The sequence below is a fragment of the Microtus pennsylvanicus genome, chromosome 2 (genome assembly GCF_037038515.1).
Source record: "Microtus pennsylvanicus isolate mMicPen1 chromosome 2, mMicPen1.hap1, whole genome shotgun sequence".
NCBI lineage: Eukaryota > Metazoa > Chordata > Mammalia > Rodentia > Cricetidae > Microtus > Microtus pennsylvanicus.
Genome location: NC_134580.1, coordinates 19,283,556 through 19,296,953, shown reverse-complemented (window position 1 = coordinate 19,296,953; position 13,398 = coordinate 19,283,556). Strand labels below are relative to the sequence as shown.

Below are 13,398 nucleotides of genomic sequence, written 5' to 3'. Positions count from 1 at the left end.
CAGCAAGTCCCAAATGCACACAAGGACTGGGTCTGTGCCCTGGGCCTGGTGCCAGGCCACCCGGTTTTACTCAGCGGCTGCCGAGGCGGTATTTTGAAACTCTGGAACGTGGACACTTTTGTGCCAGTTGGAGAGCTGAGAGGTCATGACAGTCCCATCAATGCCATCTGTGTTAATTCCACCCACGTTTTCACTGCAGCCGAGTAAGTTTCCTCCTGTGGTCCTGCTCTGGGTGGGTTGCTTGTGTTCAGATGTAACAAATCTTGTAAGTATTTGCAAACACGGCCCAGTGGGGGGGATCCCTCTCTCTTTACAGCCATCCTAGTAATGGTTCATGATGACTGATTTACTTTCATTGATTTATTTGTAATATGACTTTGCTCTTTAGTCCAGGTTGGCTTAGAACTCATCATCCTTCTGTCTTAGTACCCAAGAGATGAGATTGTAGTGGTGTGCCAATATACCTGGCTCCTAAATTATAGTTTCTGATATACATTACAAGTTTAGGCTGGCTTGAGAATGGGGCGTTACTTCCAAGTTAGTACCCTGCATATCATGAATCCGACATCTAATCTTTTCTTGGTGACTTAAAAAAATGCATTAATGACTAATTTTGAATTTTTCTGTCTTTAGAAGAGCAGCTAATTTGCTATGATTTATATTTAGAACAAATTATTTTCTTAATAATCTTTGCATTTCTTTCTCTATTTAATATATAAGAAGGTGATAATAACATGTTTCCTCCCTCCTGTGAAGAGTTCGATTGACTAATTCATTTCTTGTTTATTTGATTACTCATAATGAACCTCTGTGTGCCTGGCCTTATTCTAGATTCTTAGGAAGGGAGCAGAAAGCAGAGCAAACACAAACTCTACTTTCTATTCCAACGAGAAGGAGCAGAAAATAAGGGAGGGGAAAAGGGCAATGATGACAATGAGCAAGGGTGGGGCTATAAAACAGCAGTAATGCAGGGAGGGAGGGGGGCCTCCTGGGTGGCATTTCAGATGCCTGAGCAAGGTAGGAAGACCGCCATTGCAGCCATTCAGTGTGTGCTGCGGTCATCATCAGCTCCGAGTCCGGATTGCTTGCCTGTGTTTGCATCTTCTTGCTGAATGCCCTATTCTTTTTCTTTATTGTTTCTCTGCTGAGGATTGACTCTAGGGTGTCACGAATACCAAACAGGTTCTTCTCTGATGAGGGATGGCTATAGCTCAGGTGACCTAGGGCGACACAGGCCATGCAGGTTCTTCTGTCATGAGTGATGGCTACAGCTCAGATGACCTAGGGCGACATAGGCCATAAAAATAATATATTTAAGATAAGACTAAGCGTTGTATATCACTGGGTCCCAGGGATTGGTGTGTGAGTAGCTAATTATACTCACCTTTCATGAGATGATCTCATTTTTTTTTGAGAATTAAACTTTTCACTGTTACTCAAGGACTACTAGATGCCAATAAAATCTAAGAAGCTAAATACTTTTGTGGAGGGGGGGATGGTACTATGATGGAACCTTGGGTCTTATGCTTGCTTGGCAATTACTCTACTACTGAGCTACATCCCTAGCCCCAAAGGTCTATTTTAAAGTGAGTACTATTTCTATTTTACCTATCAAACATTTTATAGTGCCTACTATCCATAAAGCATTTTTAAAGGAGTTTTAGGTTCCCTTCTGTTGCTGTGATAAAACACCGACCAGCAGCAAGTTAGAGCAGATTGTTACAGTGTACAGTCCATCATCAAGGGAAGTCATGCAGGAACTCGAAGCAGAAACTGTGGAGGATGCTGCTTCCCAGCTCATTCACAGGACCATGCTTAGCTAGCTTTCTTTCTTTTTTTTTTAATTTTATTTATTTATTACGTATAGAGTGATCTGCCTGCATGTATCCCTGCAGGCCAGAAGAGGGCACCAAATCTCATTACAGATGGTTGTGAACCACCATGTGGTTGCTGGGAATTGAACTCAGGACCTTTGGAAGAGCAGGCAGAGCTCTTAACCACTGAGCCGTCTCTTCAGCCCCTTAGGTAGCTTTCTTACACAGCCCTGGGAATGGTATTGTGGACAGTATGCTGGACCCTCCTACATCAATTAATATTTAGACAACTTCCCATAGATATGCACAAGAGTCAGTATGATCCGGGCAATTCTTCAGTTGACTTTCCTCTCACATTACTGTAGGCTGTGTCAGGCTGACAGTTAAAGCTAACTAGAACACTCTCCCCTTGACCACTTGACACACAGACACACCATTTTAAACCATAATCCTGTAACTTTTCAATTCTTTGTCTCCAAGGTTTGATGCAACTTTTATAAGTTCCTTTAAAAATATAAGCCTTTAAAAATCTACTCTCTAAACAGCTGACTCCTGTAAAATAAACAAATCTCATACTTTCATATTTCAAAAGGGAAAAACCTGGGCATAAAAATAAATAAGATTAAAGCAAACCAACAGTCCAGCTCCGTAGCTCAGTATTTGGTATCTGGGACTTCTGAGTAGTCCTCTGGCTCGAACATTCCTGGGCAGGCCCAGTTCTCCAGCTCCGCCATCCCTGGCACACACAGCTTGTCTTAGGGGCACAGGCAAGTCCCATTGCAGATCTGCTACTATCCTTGGCAGAAGCCTCATAGCTCTGACTTCTTCACACCCTGGGTTCTCCAGTGCAGCTGAGGATGTTTCTTCACCAGCGGCCTCTCACTGTTTGCTGCCCGCTTGAAGTGCGGCCTTGGCCTCTTTGAACCTCTTCTTTTTTGTGTTGATGCTGTGGAAATACTTTTCCATTGCTTCAATGAGTCTCAGAAGCTTTCACCTCAACAGAGCTCTTATAACTAATCTTGTAATTTATAATAGATATAATATAGATCAACAAAATAACATAAAATAGGAGATTACTAATTATGGGTGATAGTTCAACCTCCTCCAAGTCAGCATTGTCTTAATGAAGTACAAAAATAATTTTACTCAGTGGCACTGGTCTTTTATTCATCAAAACTGATTCCTGAGCTCCAGTCTAACAAGCGCTCTATTATTCCGATGGAACACAAGACTTGACTCCTATAGAGGTTTACAAAGTCCTTCCCTGAATAGATCCTGCGACCTTGGGTCTCGGCTGAGTAAATTCCCAATTCTGTAGACTCCGGATCCACTTCCTGTCTCTTCAGCTTGGTGTTCTCTGTGCATTTTTCTCCTCTCTGTGCTGAGTGATGCAGAAACATTCCAGGCAGGAAATGTTCTACGGATTTGTGTTTGCTCTTCTTGTGCAACACTGCACAACATTTATGTGCACTAATGAAAGACCTTTGAGGAAAATCTTTTATAAGTCATTCTGAGAGCTAGTTGGACATTTCTGCCTCTGCTCATACGTCCATTTTAAATTTATTGTCTTTTAGTGATCGGACTGTGAGAATCTGGAAAGCCCACAATTTGCAAGATGGTCAAATCTCTGACACAGGCGATCTGGGCGAAGATACGGCCAGCAGTTAAACATGACTGGAGATTAGCGTAAACTGACACTGTGAGGACTCTGTGTTTCTCAATGAAGAGGATGCCCTGCACTTATTAGTAATGGAATCAACTGGAAATATATCGGAACCTATCTGCTAGATAAAAATGTATTCTAATCAAACTGTACTATCTCGTATGTTTAATATTAATATCTACCAACACATATGCTTCTTACAATTGATGTATTGCTTGAATCACACTTTGACTGTGACTGGATTTTTGTGCCTAGCTATAAAAAAGATACTTTCAAGTAATTTGAGTTCAAAGATATCTGCTTTTGTGGCAGCCAGAAGCATACCCAGAGTAAAACACTCCTCCCTGTTTTCTCGTTCCGATGTGTTCACATAACTGACACCTTGTGAACACATCTTCCGTTCATCCTGCTCATCAGGAATTTTGTCAGGCTACAAGGGGTTCCAAATTTCAAGGCTCTTTCAATGTAATGGAATAATAAAATCAGAAACTGTTATTGATGGTTCCTCATACTTGATCTTAGTCTGTTAAGAAAGGTAACAGTTTGTGCTAAAATGTTCATGTTTACCTGTATTGACCAAAGCTTTCGGTTGTTCTGCATTCTGTGCCCAGCAAGGAAGCGCCGCACAGCTGCTGTGCTTAGTGCTGGGCCTGTGTTCTGTGACGGTGAGCTATTGATTTCCTAACAGAAAGATATTTTCATCTATTTTCCTATGGAATTGTTTCTGTTATTATCTTTTCATTTCTTTTTATTTCATAGTAATAGCTCCTTTCTCTTTCCTTGGATTTTTTTTATATGCTGCTAAATATATTTTAAATATACTGTGTGTGCACACCTTGGTAGACTTTTATCATTTTGTGGTGGGAAACATTGTAAATAAGTAGATTGTAAAGAGAGACTGTCTGGCGTTATGGCTGTATGAATTTCTACCTACTGTTTGATTGGGTTTTGTTAACGGATGTATAATTTATCTGTCTGCTCAGAATATTAATTTGTAAATTCTGCAAGTTTAATTTTATGTAATGGTATAACTTTTGAAATGATTGTCTTGTGTTATTTTTTTTTTTGCCCTGAAAATATTTGTTTGTAAATGAAAGTTTAGCTAGTGCTTAAATAAACATGATGCTATGAATTGTTCTTATTCTCTTCATATTTTCTAAGTGTAAGAAAATTGTAGTGTTGGTAAAACTTGTTCGTCTGCGTGTGGTGTGAGCAAAGACCCAGCTGTCCAACTGTTTCTTTCCTTGTTCATGAGACATGCTACAGCTTGAAAAGCCCCAGCTGTAACCTCAGTTGGAAGGACCATGGAATGCTAGTTAAAGAAATTAAATCAGTTGATGTAACTGGAGGGATTTGAACATAGATAATAATACAAAAAATTATTGTGATAAATGTGAAGGCAGTGACCTTCCCTTCCAGCAGAGAAGGGCGCAGAGACAAGACAGGGCAGGTGTTAGCTGTAGAAGAGGCTTCTGGGCACCAAACTCTGTGTTATAATTTTTCTTAGGTCCCAGATATTATCTGTTTGTTTTATGTTGAGCTGTTATCTATTTCTCTATTTCCTTTATGCATGTGTATGATGTTTTAGGAAAAACATTTTTTTTTTAAAAAAAATGAAGGGACATATTTTTCTGGTCCTCTGGAAGAGCAGCCAGTGCTCTTAATCACTGAGCCGTAGTCCAGCCTCTGCTGTTCTTGTTTTTACAGCTTTTTTTAGAATGTAAAGAAGTTTGTTACCTGAGGACTACATAAACACACGTTAATCATCAACAAAATAAATCAAAACTGCAGTGAGATGCCATCTCACCCGTGTGAGAACGGCTATTGTGAATCTTACCAAAAAACTGCTGCTAGTAGTAACATTAGTCCAGCCATTATGGGAAACAAAATGAAAACTCTTCAAGAAACTAAAATTAGCTGGATATGGCAGTACAGGCTTGTGATCCCAACACTGGGAGGCAGAGGTACAGCTTCAGAATTTCAGTCCAGCCTGAGTGAAATAGGTCCAAAGGTACCTTTAGCCACCAGCCAGACATTTCCAAAGCTAAGGGCTGGACAGCTAGCTCAGTGGTAGGACAGATTAGCATGCCCAAGAATCAGTATCAAAAACACCAGCAAAAATTAATCTCTCCCCCACAAAACCCACCAACCCACCAAAACAAAATGCAAAACAGAGATCTAAAACAACCATATAATCCAGATATACCACTCCTGGATATATACCTGAAGGAGAGTGCCGCAATCATCATAACGGCTAAGATACGAGTATTGCCTTTCAACAGGTGGAGAAATAAAACAGCGTATATACACACGAAGAAGAATGAAATCACGTCATCTCCTAGGCAAGGATGTAAATGGAGTTTACAGCATACTAAAGCTAGAAGCCAGATGCAGACAAAATCAGATGTTTTCTTTCATATGGAGAATAGCAGCAGCAAAGTCTCTAAAGAAGTATTTGAAAGCAGAAGAGGAAAAATGGAAAATGGAGGAAAAGAAGGGAGAGAAGGGGAAGAGGAGGCAATTAGAGAACAAGGATTTGAGCAGAGCTGTGTGTGACTATGGAAAAGTAACAGAGACAATCTTTCATCTAACAGTGGCCAAATCTCATTATCTGGAGACTTAGGAACCTTTCACTTTGCCTAATACCCATCACTAAGTTCTTTCCCTGATTTACCTGGCCAGCTAGGTTGAGGTTCTTGCAGCTTAGACAAGTAAGAAAGAGTTCTGGAAACTGGGTTCCCAGTCCCTGGAAGTGGCATAGATGCCAGCAACAAAGATCAACGACTTGAGAAGACTTTCTGGTCTAACTTTTACTCTAGGCATTTCTTCAGGGTAAAGTGGCCTTATCTAGTTCATCTTCCTATAAAAGAACCACCCCGCAGAGAAAGGTCTTCACATGCCTGAGTTGCCAAGTCTTCCCCGCAGAGAAAAGTCTCCACGTGCTTGAGTTGCCAAGTCTTCCGGGATGAAGATGCTTTTCATCCAGGTGACGACACCCTAACCTGGTGACTGGTGGTCTGAGGATAATGGCACCTGTAAATCTCTTACCTAAAAATCTTTCTGTGAAGTATCATCGCTTATTTGTTATATTTGATTTTGATATTTCCCTAAATAAATAAGGGAAAGGTTGAGGATTTTGTTTCGGTTTTAGTTGGTGGGGATTTGCTGTTTGTTTTGAGACAGAACCTCACCATGGGGAGCAGGTTGCCTCATTAAATAGAATCCGCCTGCCTCTCTGCCTTCCAAGTACAGGGATGATATGGCTGTGCCCCTGCGCCATTTAACCTTATTTGTTTTTACATTAAATACAGCGAAGGGATACATAGATTTCCCCATGAAACCAGTACCTGTTGGGGAATATTGTTTTAAGATGTGTTACTTTTGTTTATGCTGCATTTGTTTAACTCTGTGAAGCTGTGTTATTGTGCCTGTCTAAAACACCTGAGGGCCTAATAAAGAGCTGAACAGTCAATAGTGAGGCAGGAAAGAGGAGTGGGTAGGACTGACGGGTAGAGAAGATAAATATAAGGAAAAATCTGGGAGAAAGGGATCTGACAAGAGAGGAAGGAGGAGGACTTCAGGGGCCAGTCACCCAGCTACCCAGCTACACAGCCAGAAATGGAGTAAGAAGGAAAGAAAACGTATACCAGAATACAGAAAGATAAAATTTCTGAGGCCAAAGATAGACACGATCATTTAAGTTAAGAGAATTTAGCAAGAAACAAATTAAGCTAAGGTCAGGCATAACTAAGAATAAGCCACCTTGTGTGATTTTTTTGGGGGGGGAGCTGGGTTGTGGGCCCCCCCAAAAGTCAAAAGATTAAAAAGAGTAAAACCAAAATCAATAAACATCTCTGACTTAAGGAAAATATTTTATGGGGCGGGAACTCTAATTACTGAACGTGGTCTAAGCATTCCTATAGAGTGGAGTTGAGAAATGGCCCACCGTGCCCACCTCTGTGTGAGAAAAAACTAGATTATCTCCTTCAGCTGAAAAAAAAAATCTAGATAAACATTTGAAATTTTTCTTTGTGTTCGTTATGTGTAAACTGCCTTGTATTTTCTTGTTCTTGAGAGTTTCTTCTTACAATACAATGTCAAAGTGCAGAGAAAGAAGAGGCAGTTCCTGAGTCACTAGCATGTACTACATGAATCACAATCTCCCTTTCAGGAATCCAGTCTGCTCTCCACAGCCCAGGTGGCGCTGAGAAAGCTCAGGGCTGGGAAGAATGATCTGAACCCAAAGTTTCTCATTTCACTTGGGGGACTTGTTAAAGAGCACCTTGCCCGGCTTCCTCCCTGACTTTGATTCACAAGAATCTGCATATCTAGCGACTGTGCTTCCCAGATAACACCGGTGGGAGACCCTTCACCTTGAGAACCCCAGTTGTGAGGGAATTCTGTTCTACTGGGTGCTGAGATCCAGTTCGGCAAGAGCAGTTACAACCCACTGAAATGCAGGCTTTTCCCGACAGTTGTTGACGGTCAGGCCTCTCCTCTCCTCTGAGCATAAGCGTTACCACGCCATGACTGGAGACATCAGCTGCACATGCCTGCAGCTTCCACTGTTCCTGGAGGTCATGTGTGAGAGGAATGTTGCTTTTCAAATAGCGACAGGGACAGCAGCGGGAGAAGAGAATCGCACCATACCTACATGTGTTTCCCCATTGTCTGAGACAGTCAGTGCACTGTGTAAGTATACTGGGCCTGGGTTTTATTTTCTTGTCCTTTAAGGTACTGTAATTACCTCAATGTTATCAGTTGACGTAGGCTTCAAGGAATAATTTATTAAAAGGCAATTTGCAGGGATTTGTGAAATAGTTCCAGGATCTGCTTTCTGGAAAGTACTGTGCCTAAAACTCTTGACCCAAGTTTCCCTTACCTTTATTTCAAATAAGTCAAAGAGTAAAGATTGTTTTCTCCCTTTCCGAGGGGTAATGCTTGAATTCTAGCATAGAGAAGTAATAATGAAAAAATAAAAGCACAAAGGGAAGAGGAGAATGGGAATCCCAAAGAGTGTGATAGGTTGTGGAGTGGGTGGCGGTTCAAACTTGGCTTCCCCCGAGGAAGCCAAGAAAGCTTCTGCTGTGTAGCAAGCTATCCCATTGCTAATGGACAGAAGGGAACAGATCTTTTACGTTGCCAGACTCATTAGAGGCAGTTGGAATAGTCCCTTTGGAATGTTTCTTGGGCACAGAGTAGGTGCCAAGCTTGCAAATGGAGAGGTTGTTCATGATTGGAGAGAGAAAGGATTCTAAATGGTCTTTTGGATTTGGGAGTACACGGGAGACAGAGGCTCCCATGACTCTGCCATGGATTAATTTGATGTTTATAGTGTCCTGAGAGGAAGGAGGAAGAGGAAGAAGTCTGGAAGCTGTCCTTGACATCAGCATCTGATGTAGTGGTTCTCAATCTTCCTAACACTGGGACACTTCCGTACAGTTCCTCATGTCATGATGACCCTCAATCATAAAATTATTTCCATTGCTACTGTTGTGAATGATAATGTGAATATCTGTGTTTTCTGATAGTTTTAGGCAACCCCTAGGAAAGGTTCATTGGGAGTCATGACCCACAGGTTGAGAACCACTGATCTAGGGCTGTGTGTGATCTTGTATTGTCTTATCCTTTTTCTAGCTCCACTGCTATTCCATGCCAACATCCCTTGGCTCCTGGCCTTCTGTGGTTGGATTAGTTGTTTTTCTGTTGCTGTGACAGAATTTAATTACAGAAAGCAGCTTGGAGAAGAAAAGGAGTTATGTGGGCTTACAATCTGAGAGACATGCCAGCGTGGCGAGAAAGGCACGGCAGCAGTGTGATTCACGTGAAACAGTTTTTGATAACCATGCTGACTGTGGCAATTAGGTCCTTTTCACTGATGACCAGACCAGGAGCAGGCTTGTGCCCCTGAAAAGTCACCTGGGGCCCAAGTTCAGGGACACAGAGTTTTTAAAGGCAAAACACCACAAAGACCACAATTTGCATCGAATTTAGATGAGGATCAGAGTAACCTCAAAACATTAATTCTTAGCAGAATATAGTAGTTATTTTAGACATAATGTGCTAATTATTTGGATTAATACATAGTTAAGAGCACAGAAACCTCAAATGTGTTGTTAAGGCAGATGTGACCATTGGAAGAAGACAGTGGAGGGCTGAGAACTGTCTAAGCAAACATGCAACGGAGTCAGAACAGCAGGAACATGAGGCTGACCTGGGAGCCAGGAAGCGGAGTGGTCACATTTCATCTATGCACCAGAAGAAGAAGAGAACAGGATGTAGGCCACGGTTATAAAACCTCAAGGTCTATGTACTTCCTCCAGGAAGACTACACCTCCAAAAAGTTCCAATACCTTCTTAAATAGCACCACCAATGGGGTGCCAAGCACACAAATGCATGAGTCTATGGTCAACATTACCTACTCAAACCTCAGCAGCTCTCTGTTCCAGTTACACTTTTAAATTTCTCCAGGGGGCATTTTCCATGTAAATCTATATCCAGGTTCCTTATGCTTAGAAGGATTCAAAGGGTTCCATCCATCTCCAGGAAATGACAAAGAGTTATGTGGAATATTCCTTTACACTGTGTGAGTATATGCTGCTGTGATTGGCTTAATAAACAAGCTGACTGGCCAACAGCTATTTAGGATAAGAATAGGCAAAAGAGCCAATCTGAGAATGCTGGGAAGAAGGACAGAGTCAGGAGTCATGAGCAGGTGCAGAAAGAAGCAAGATCGACATGGCATACTGAAAAAAGGTACCAAGCCACATGACAAAGCATAGATAAGAAATATGGGTTAAATTGTAAGAGTTAGTTAGTAATGAGTCTGAGCTATTGGCTGAGCACTTGTAATTAATATTGAGTCTTCATGTTGGTTATTTGGGAACTGGTGGGTGGGAAAGAAAAGTCTGCCTATAGGGTTATGGTACCAGGCCCTCATAAACTTCCACCCTGTGCTTTGAAGTCTTAGACTCTTACTTAGCTCTAACTTATCTATCAGACTTCCTTCAAACAAGATCTCCAAATTCCAAGCAATGACAGACTTCACCAGTGACCTTCTTTGACCCTGGTATGTTTTAATTTTTAAAAATATTTACTTTTATTTATGTGTATGTAAGCTTGCCTGCTTGTCTGTATGTGCACCATGTATATGCAGCTGCCCATGGAGACCAGAAGAGGTGTCCTGGAGTTGGAGTTGCAGGTTGAGAAACCAACCCCCATTCTGTCCCAATGTAGCAAGTGCCTTAACCACTTAACCATCTCTCTGGCAGGAGCCTGGTATACTTTTGTTTGAAGAGTCATTAGTTATCAATTCATTCTATTAAAGAGGTTAATCTTATTCTCCTTGTGAGAGTCTTAGCAGATTTTGCAAGTCATTGCTCAGTCATACATGCTGATTTGTGGCTCCTAATATTCAGCAGTGCTGTTGTGAGTAGGTATCTTAAACAGCCCCATCACAGAGATGATTTCTGAGTTAGAGCTCAGATTTGAGACTGTATCTGTGGAATGTTCTTTCAGAGAATAAATAAGAAAAATAGCCTGCTTTCCTTTCTTCCTTTCTTTTTTCCTTCTGTCATTACCTCCTTGTCTGTCTATCTATCTATCTATCTATCTATCTATCTATCTATCTATCTATCTATCTATCTATCATCTATCTATCTATCTATCATCTATCTATCTATCTATCTATCTATCTATCTATCTATCTATCATCTATCTATCATCTATCTATCTATCTATCTATCTATCTATCTATCTATCATCTTTTACTTATTTACTTATGGTATTGGTGATTTAAAAAAAGACTATCACACAACATATTGCCAACAACCCACTGCTCACATGTACACAAAAGCGGTGGCGAAGGAAGGAACTGTAATGATATATTTTTTCTAAAAATATCTCGACTCCAAAGGGGGTGATATTTTTTCTGGACCTTGCAGCCAAGTTAATAATATTCCTTGATTTAATTTAAGACCTTGTACATGACCTGCTATCCTACTGTGTACTTGACCTATTTAGTTTTAAGTTGTCTTTTAAATAAACTGTAACATAGCCAGGTGGTAATGGTGCATGCCATTAATCCCAGCACTCGGGAGGCAGAGGCAGGTGGATCTCTGTGAGTTCGAGGCCAGCCTGGTCTACAAGAGCTAGTTCTAGGACAGGTTCCAAAGCTACAGAAAAACACTGTCTCTATAAAACATAACAAAGAAAGAAAGAAAAAAAGCTGTAACCTACCTTACTATACCTTAGATTTCCCATGTAAAATCACCTTTTATAACCTAAGACCACTGCATGACTTCAATCTTAAAAAAGTAGTGACAATTGTTAAAAAACAATTTCTATGGTCTGTTAGGTCAGAAAATGTTCTCCAAGAATTTACAGTTTCCTTAAAAAGTTTTACTCATTCATAAAAACAATTTCAATTCATATTCTCTGAGATCTTGATTTAATGTCTGAATTAAACCACAAAAATATCTAACACTAATGATAAAACTACAACTTTGCCAACGGTTCTGCTGAGCATCCAGGGCTGACAGAAGTCACCAGCATTGACTGCTGTCCTCCTGCTGTTCTGCTGAGCATCCAGGGCTGACAGAATTCTCCAGCTGCTTTGCCATGCTTTGTGCTGATGGTGAAATTGGGGGGATGGGGTGGAGGGAGAAGTCGACTCTTTCAACAGGAGAAAGACCTGGGTGACAACAAATTGAAACAAAGCCAGGGAGAAATTAAAAGGGCATTTTACAAAATTTGCCAAGTTTTCCCCAATTTTAGATTTTTAGCAATCACATAAATTAAAACTCTCCATAAATTTCAACTGTGCGATGCTTTTAGCATACAGAAACAAACTTTTGTGTAATCAGGTTGCTGATGTTTTTAACCAAGTACTTTCCAGTTTCCCATTGTCATTGTGCTAGAGACCCTTTGATGATGAGACAGGCCATGTTGTGAGTGACTGAAGCAGTGTGCTCTATGAAATGAGAGATTAGGGAGGGGAACCATGTAAAGAAATAGCATGATCATCGCGACACTTGGAGCTTTTATTTTATAGATTCTAGGAAGCTGTTTTTTCTTGATAAGCTGCAGAACATCCTTACCCGTGAAGATTTGAATTTTAAACATTCTCAGGAACACTTTTTAGCAATTCCACTAGGGGGCAGTGATGTCCCCTGTAATGATGACTGAAATCAGGAATTTATTGTCCAGGTTTTGGACTTCGGTGGGAAACATGAGTGTATATTGACTGCCCACAGACATTAGGGCATACTTGGAACCAAGTTTCCGCAAAAGAAAGGATGGTTAAGCAGCAAGTTTACAGCAGAGTGACCCTCTTACAAATCAGCTCCTGTGCTTGGTTAAATTGAACAGCAATTTGAGCTGTGGGTTGACTTGACAATTCCTATTTCTTGATGTTTCTGTTCAGCTGCCTCAAGAAGTAGAAAGACTGCTTTGCCCGAAGGCACCTGTCCGATGAAACCAAGATTTTCAGAATGGATGACAAGGGGCAGAGAATAATTTTTAAAGAACTCAGAGTTTTAATGAGTTCTTATCATGAATTTTACCTTAGCTTGTCAGGAGAGATGTAATGCAAGTAGGATGGAATTATGTTTCTGCTGCAGGAGTCTGGTTGGCACGGCCCTTACTATAACTGGAAGAAGCCAGGGGACTTGGTACAAAGGGGAATGGTGTCAGAGCAGACGAGACCAGGACTGTAGCTCATTGTAATCTAGCCTTTTCCCATGCTCTGCCACTAATTCAGTGAGATTTTGATTAAGTCACTTTGAACTTCCAAGCCAATGTCCTAAACTATTTGGACAACTTTCTCCTTTGTGCCCCTACACACAATTCTTAGGAAGGAACGAAGTAAGGCCTGTCTCAATCTTTTAGCTGGTAAGAGCGGTGATGAATCTAAAAATCAG

General features: G+C 40.9%; 1 protein-coding gene across 27 annotated transcripts in view; it reads left to right on the top strand.

Annotated features, from left to right (window-relative positions):
• Kif21a (kinesin family member 21A) overlaps window positions 1–4,609 on the top strand; it is a 116,806-nt gene extending 112,197 nt beyond the window's left edge. For 26 of the 27 annotated variants that reach the window (XM_075960398.1, XM_075960384.1, XM_075960381.1 and 23 more), the window contains 2 exons: window positions 4–203; window positions 3,389–4,609. In XM_075960398.1, the coding sequence (XP_075816513.1) occupies window positions 4–203; window positions 3,389–3,482 (294 nt within the window). In that variant the 3' untranslated portion in view covers window positions 3,483–4,609. The remainder of the gene's footprint in view (window positions 1–3; window positions 204–3,388) is intronic. The other variant, XM_075960401.1, reaches the window with a different exon arrangement.
• The last annotated feature ends 8,789 nt before the right edge of the window (window positions 4,610–13,398 follow it).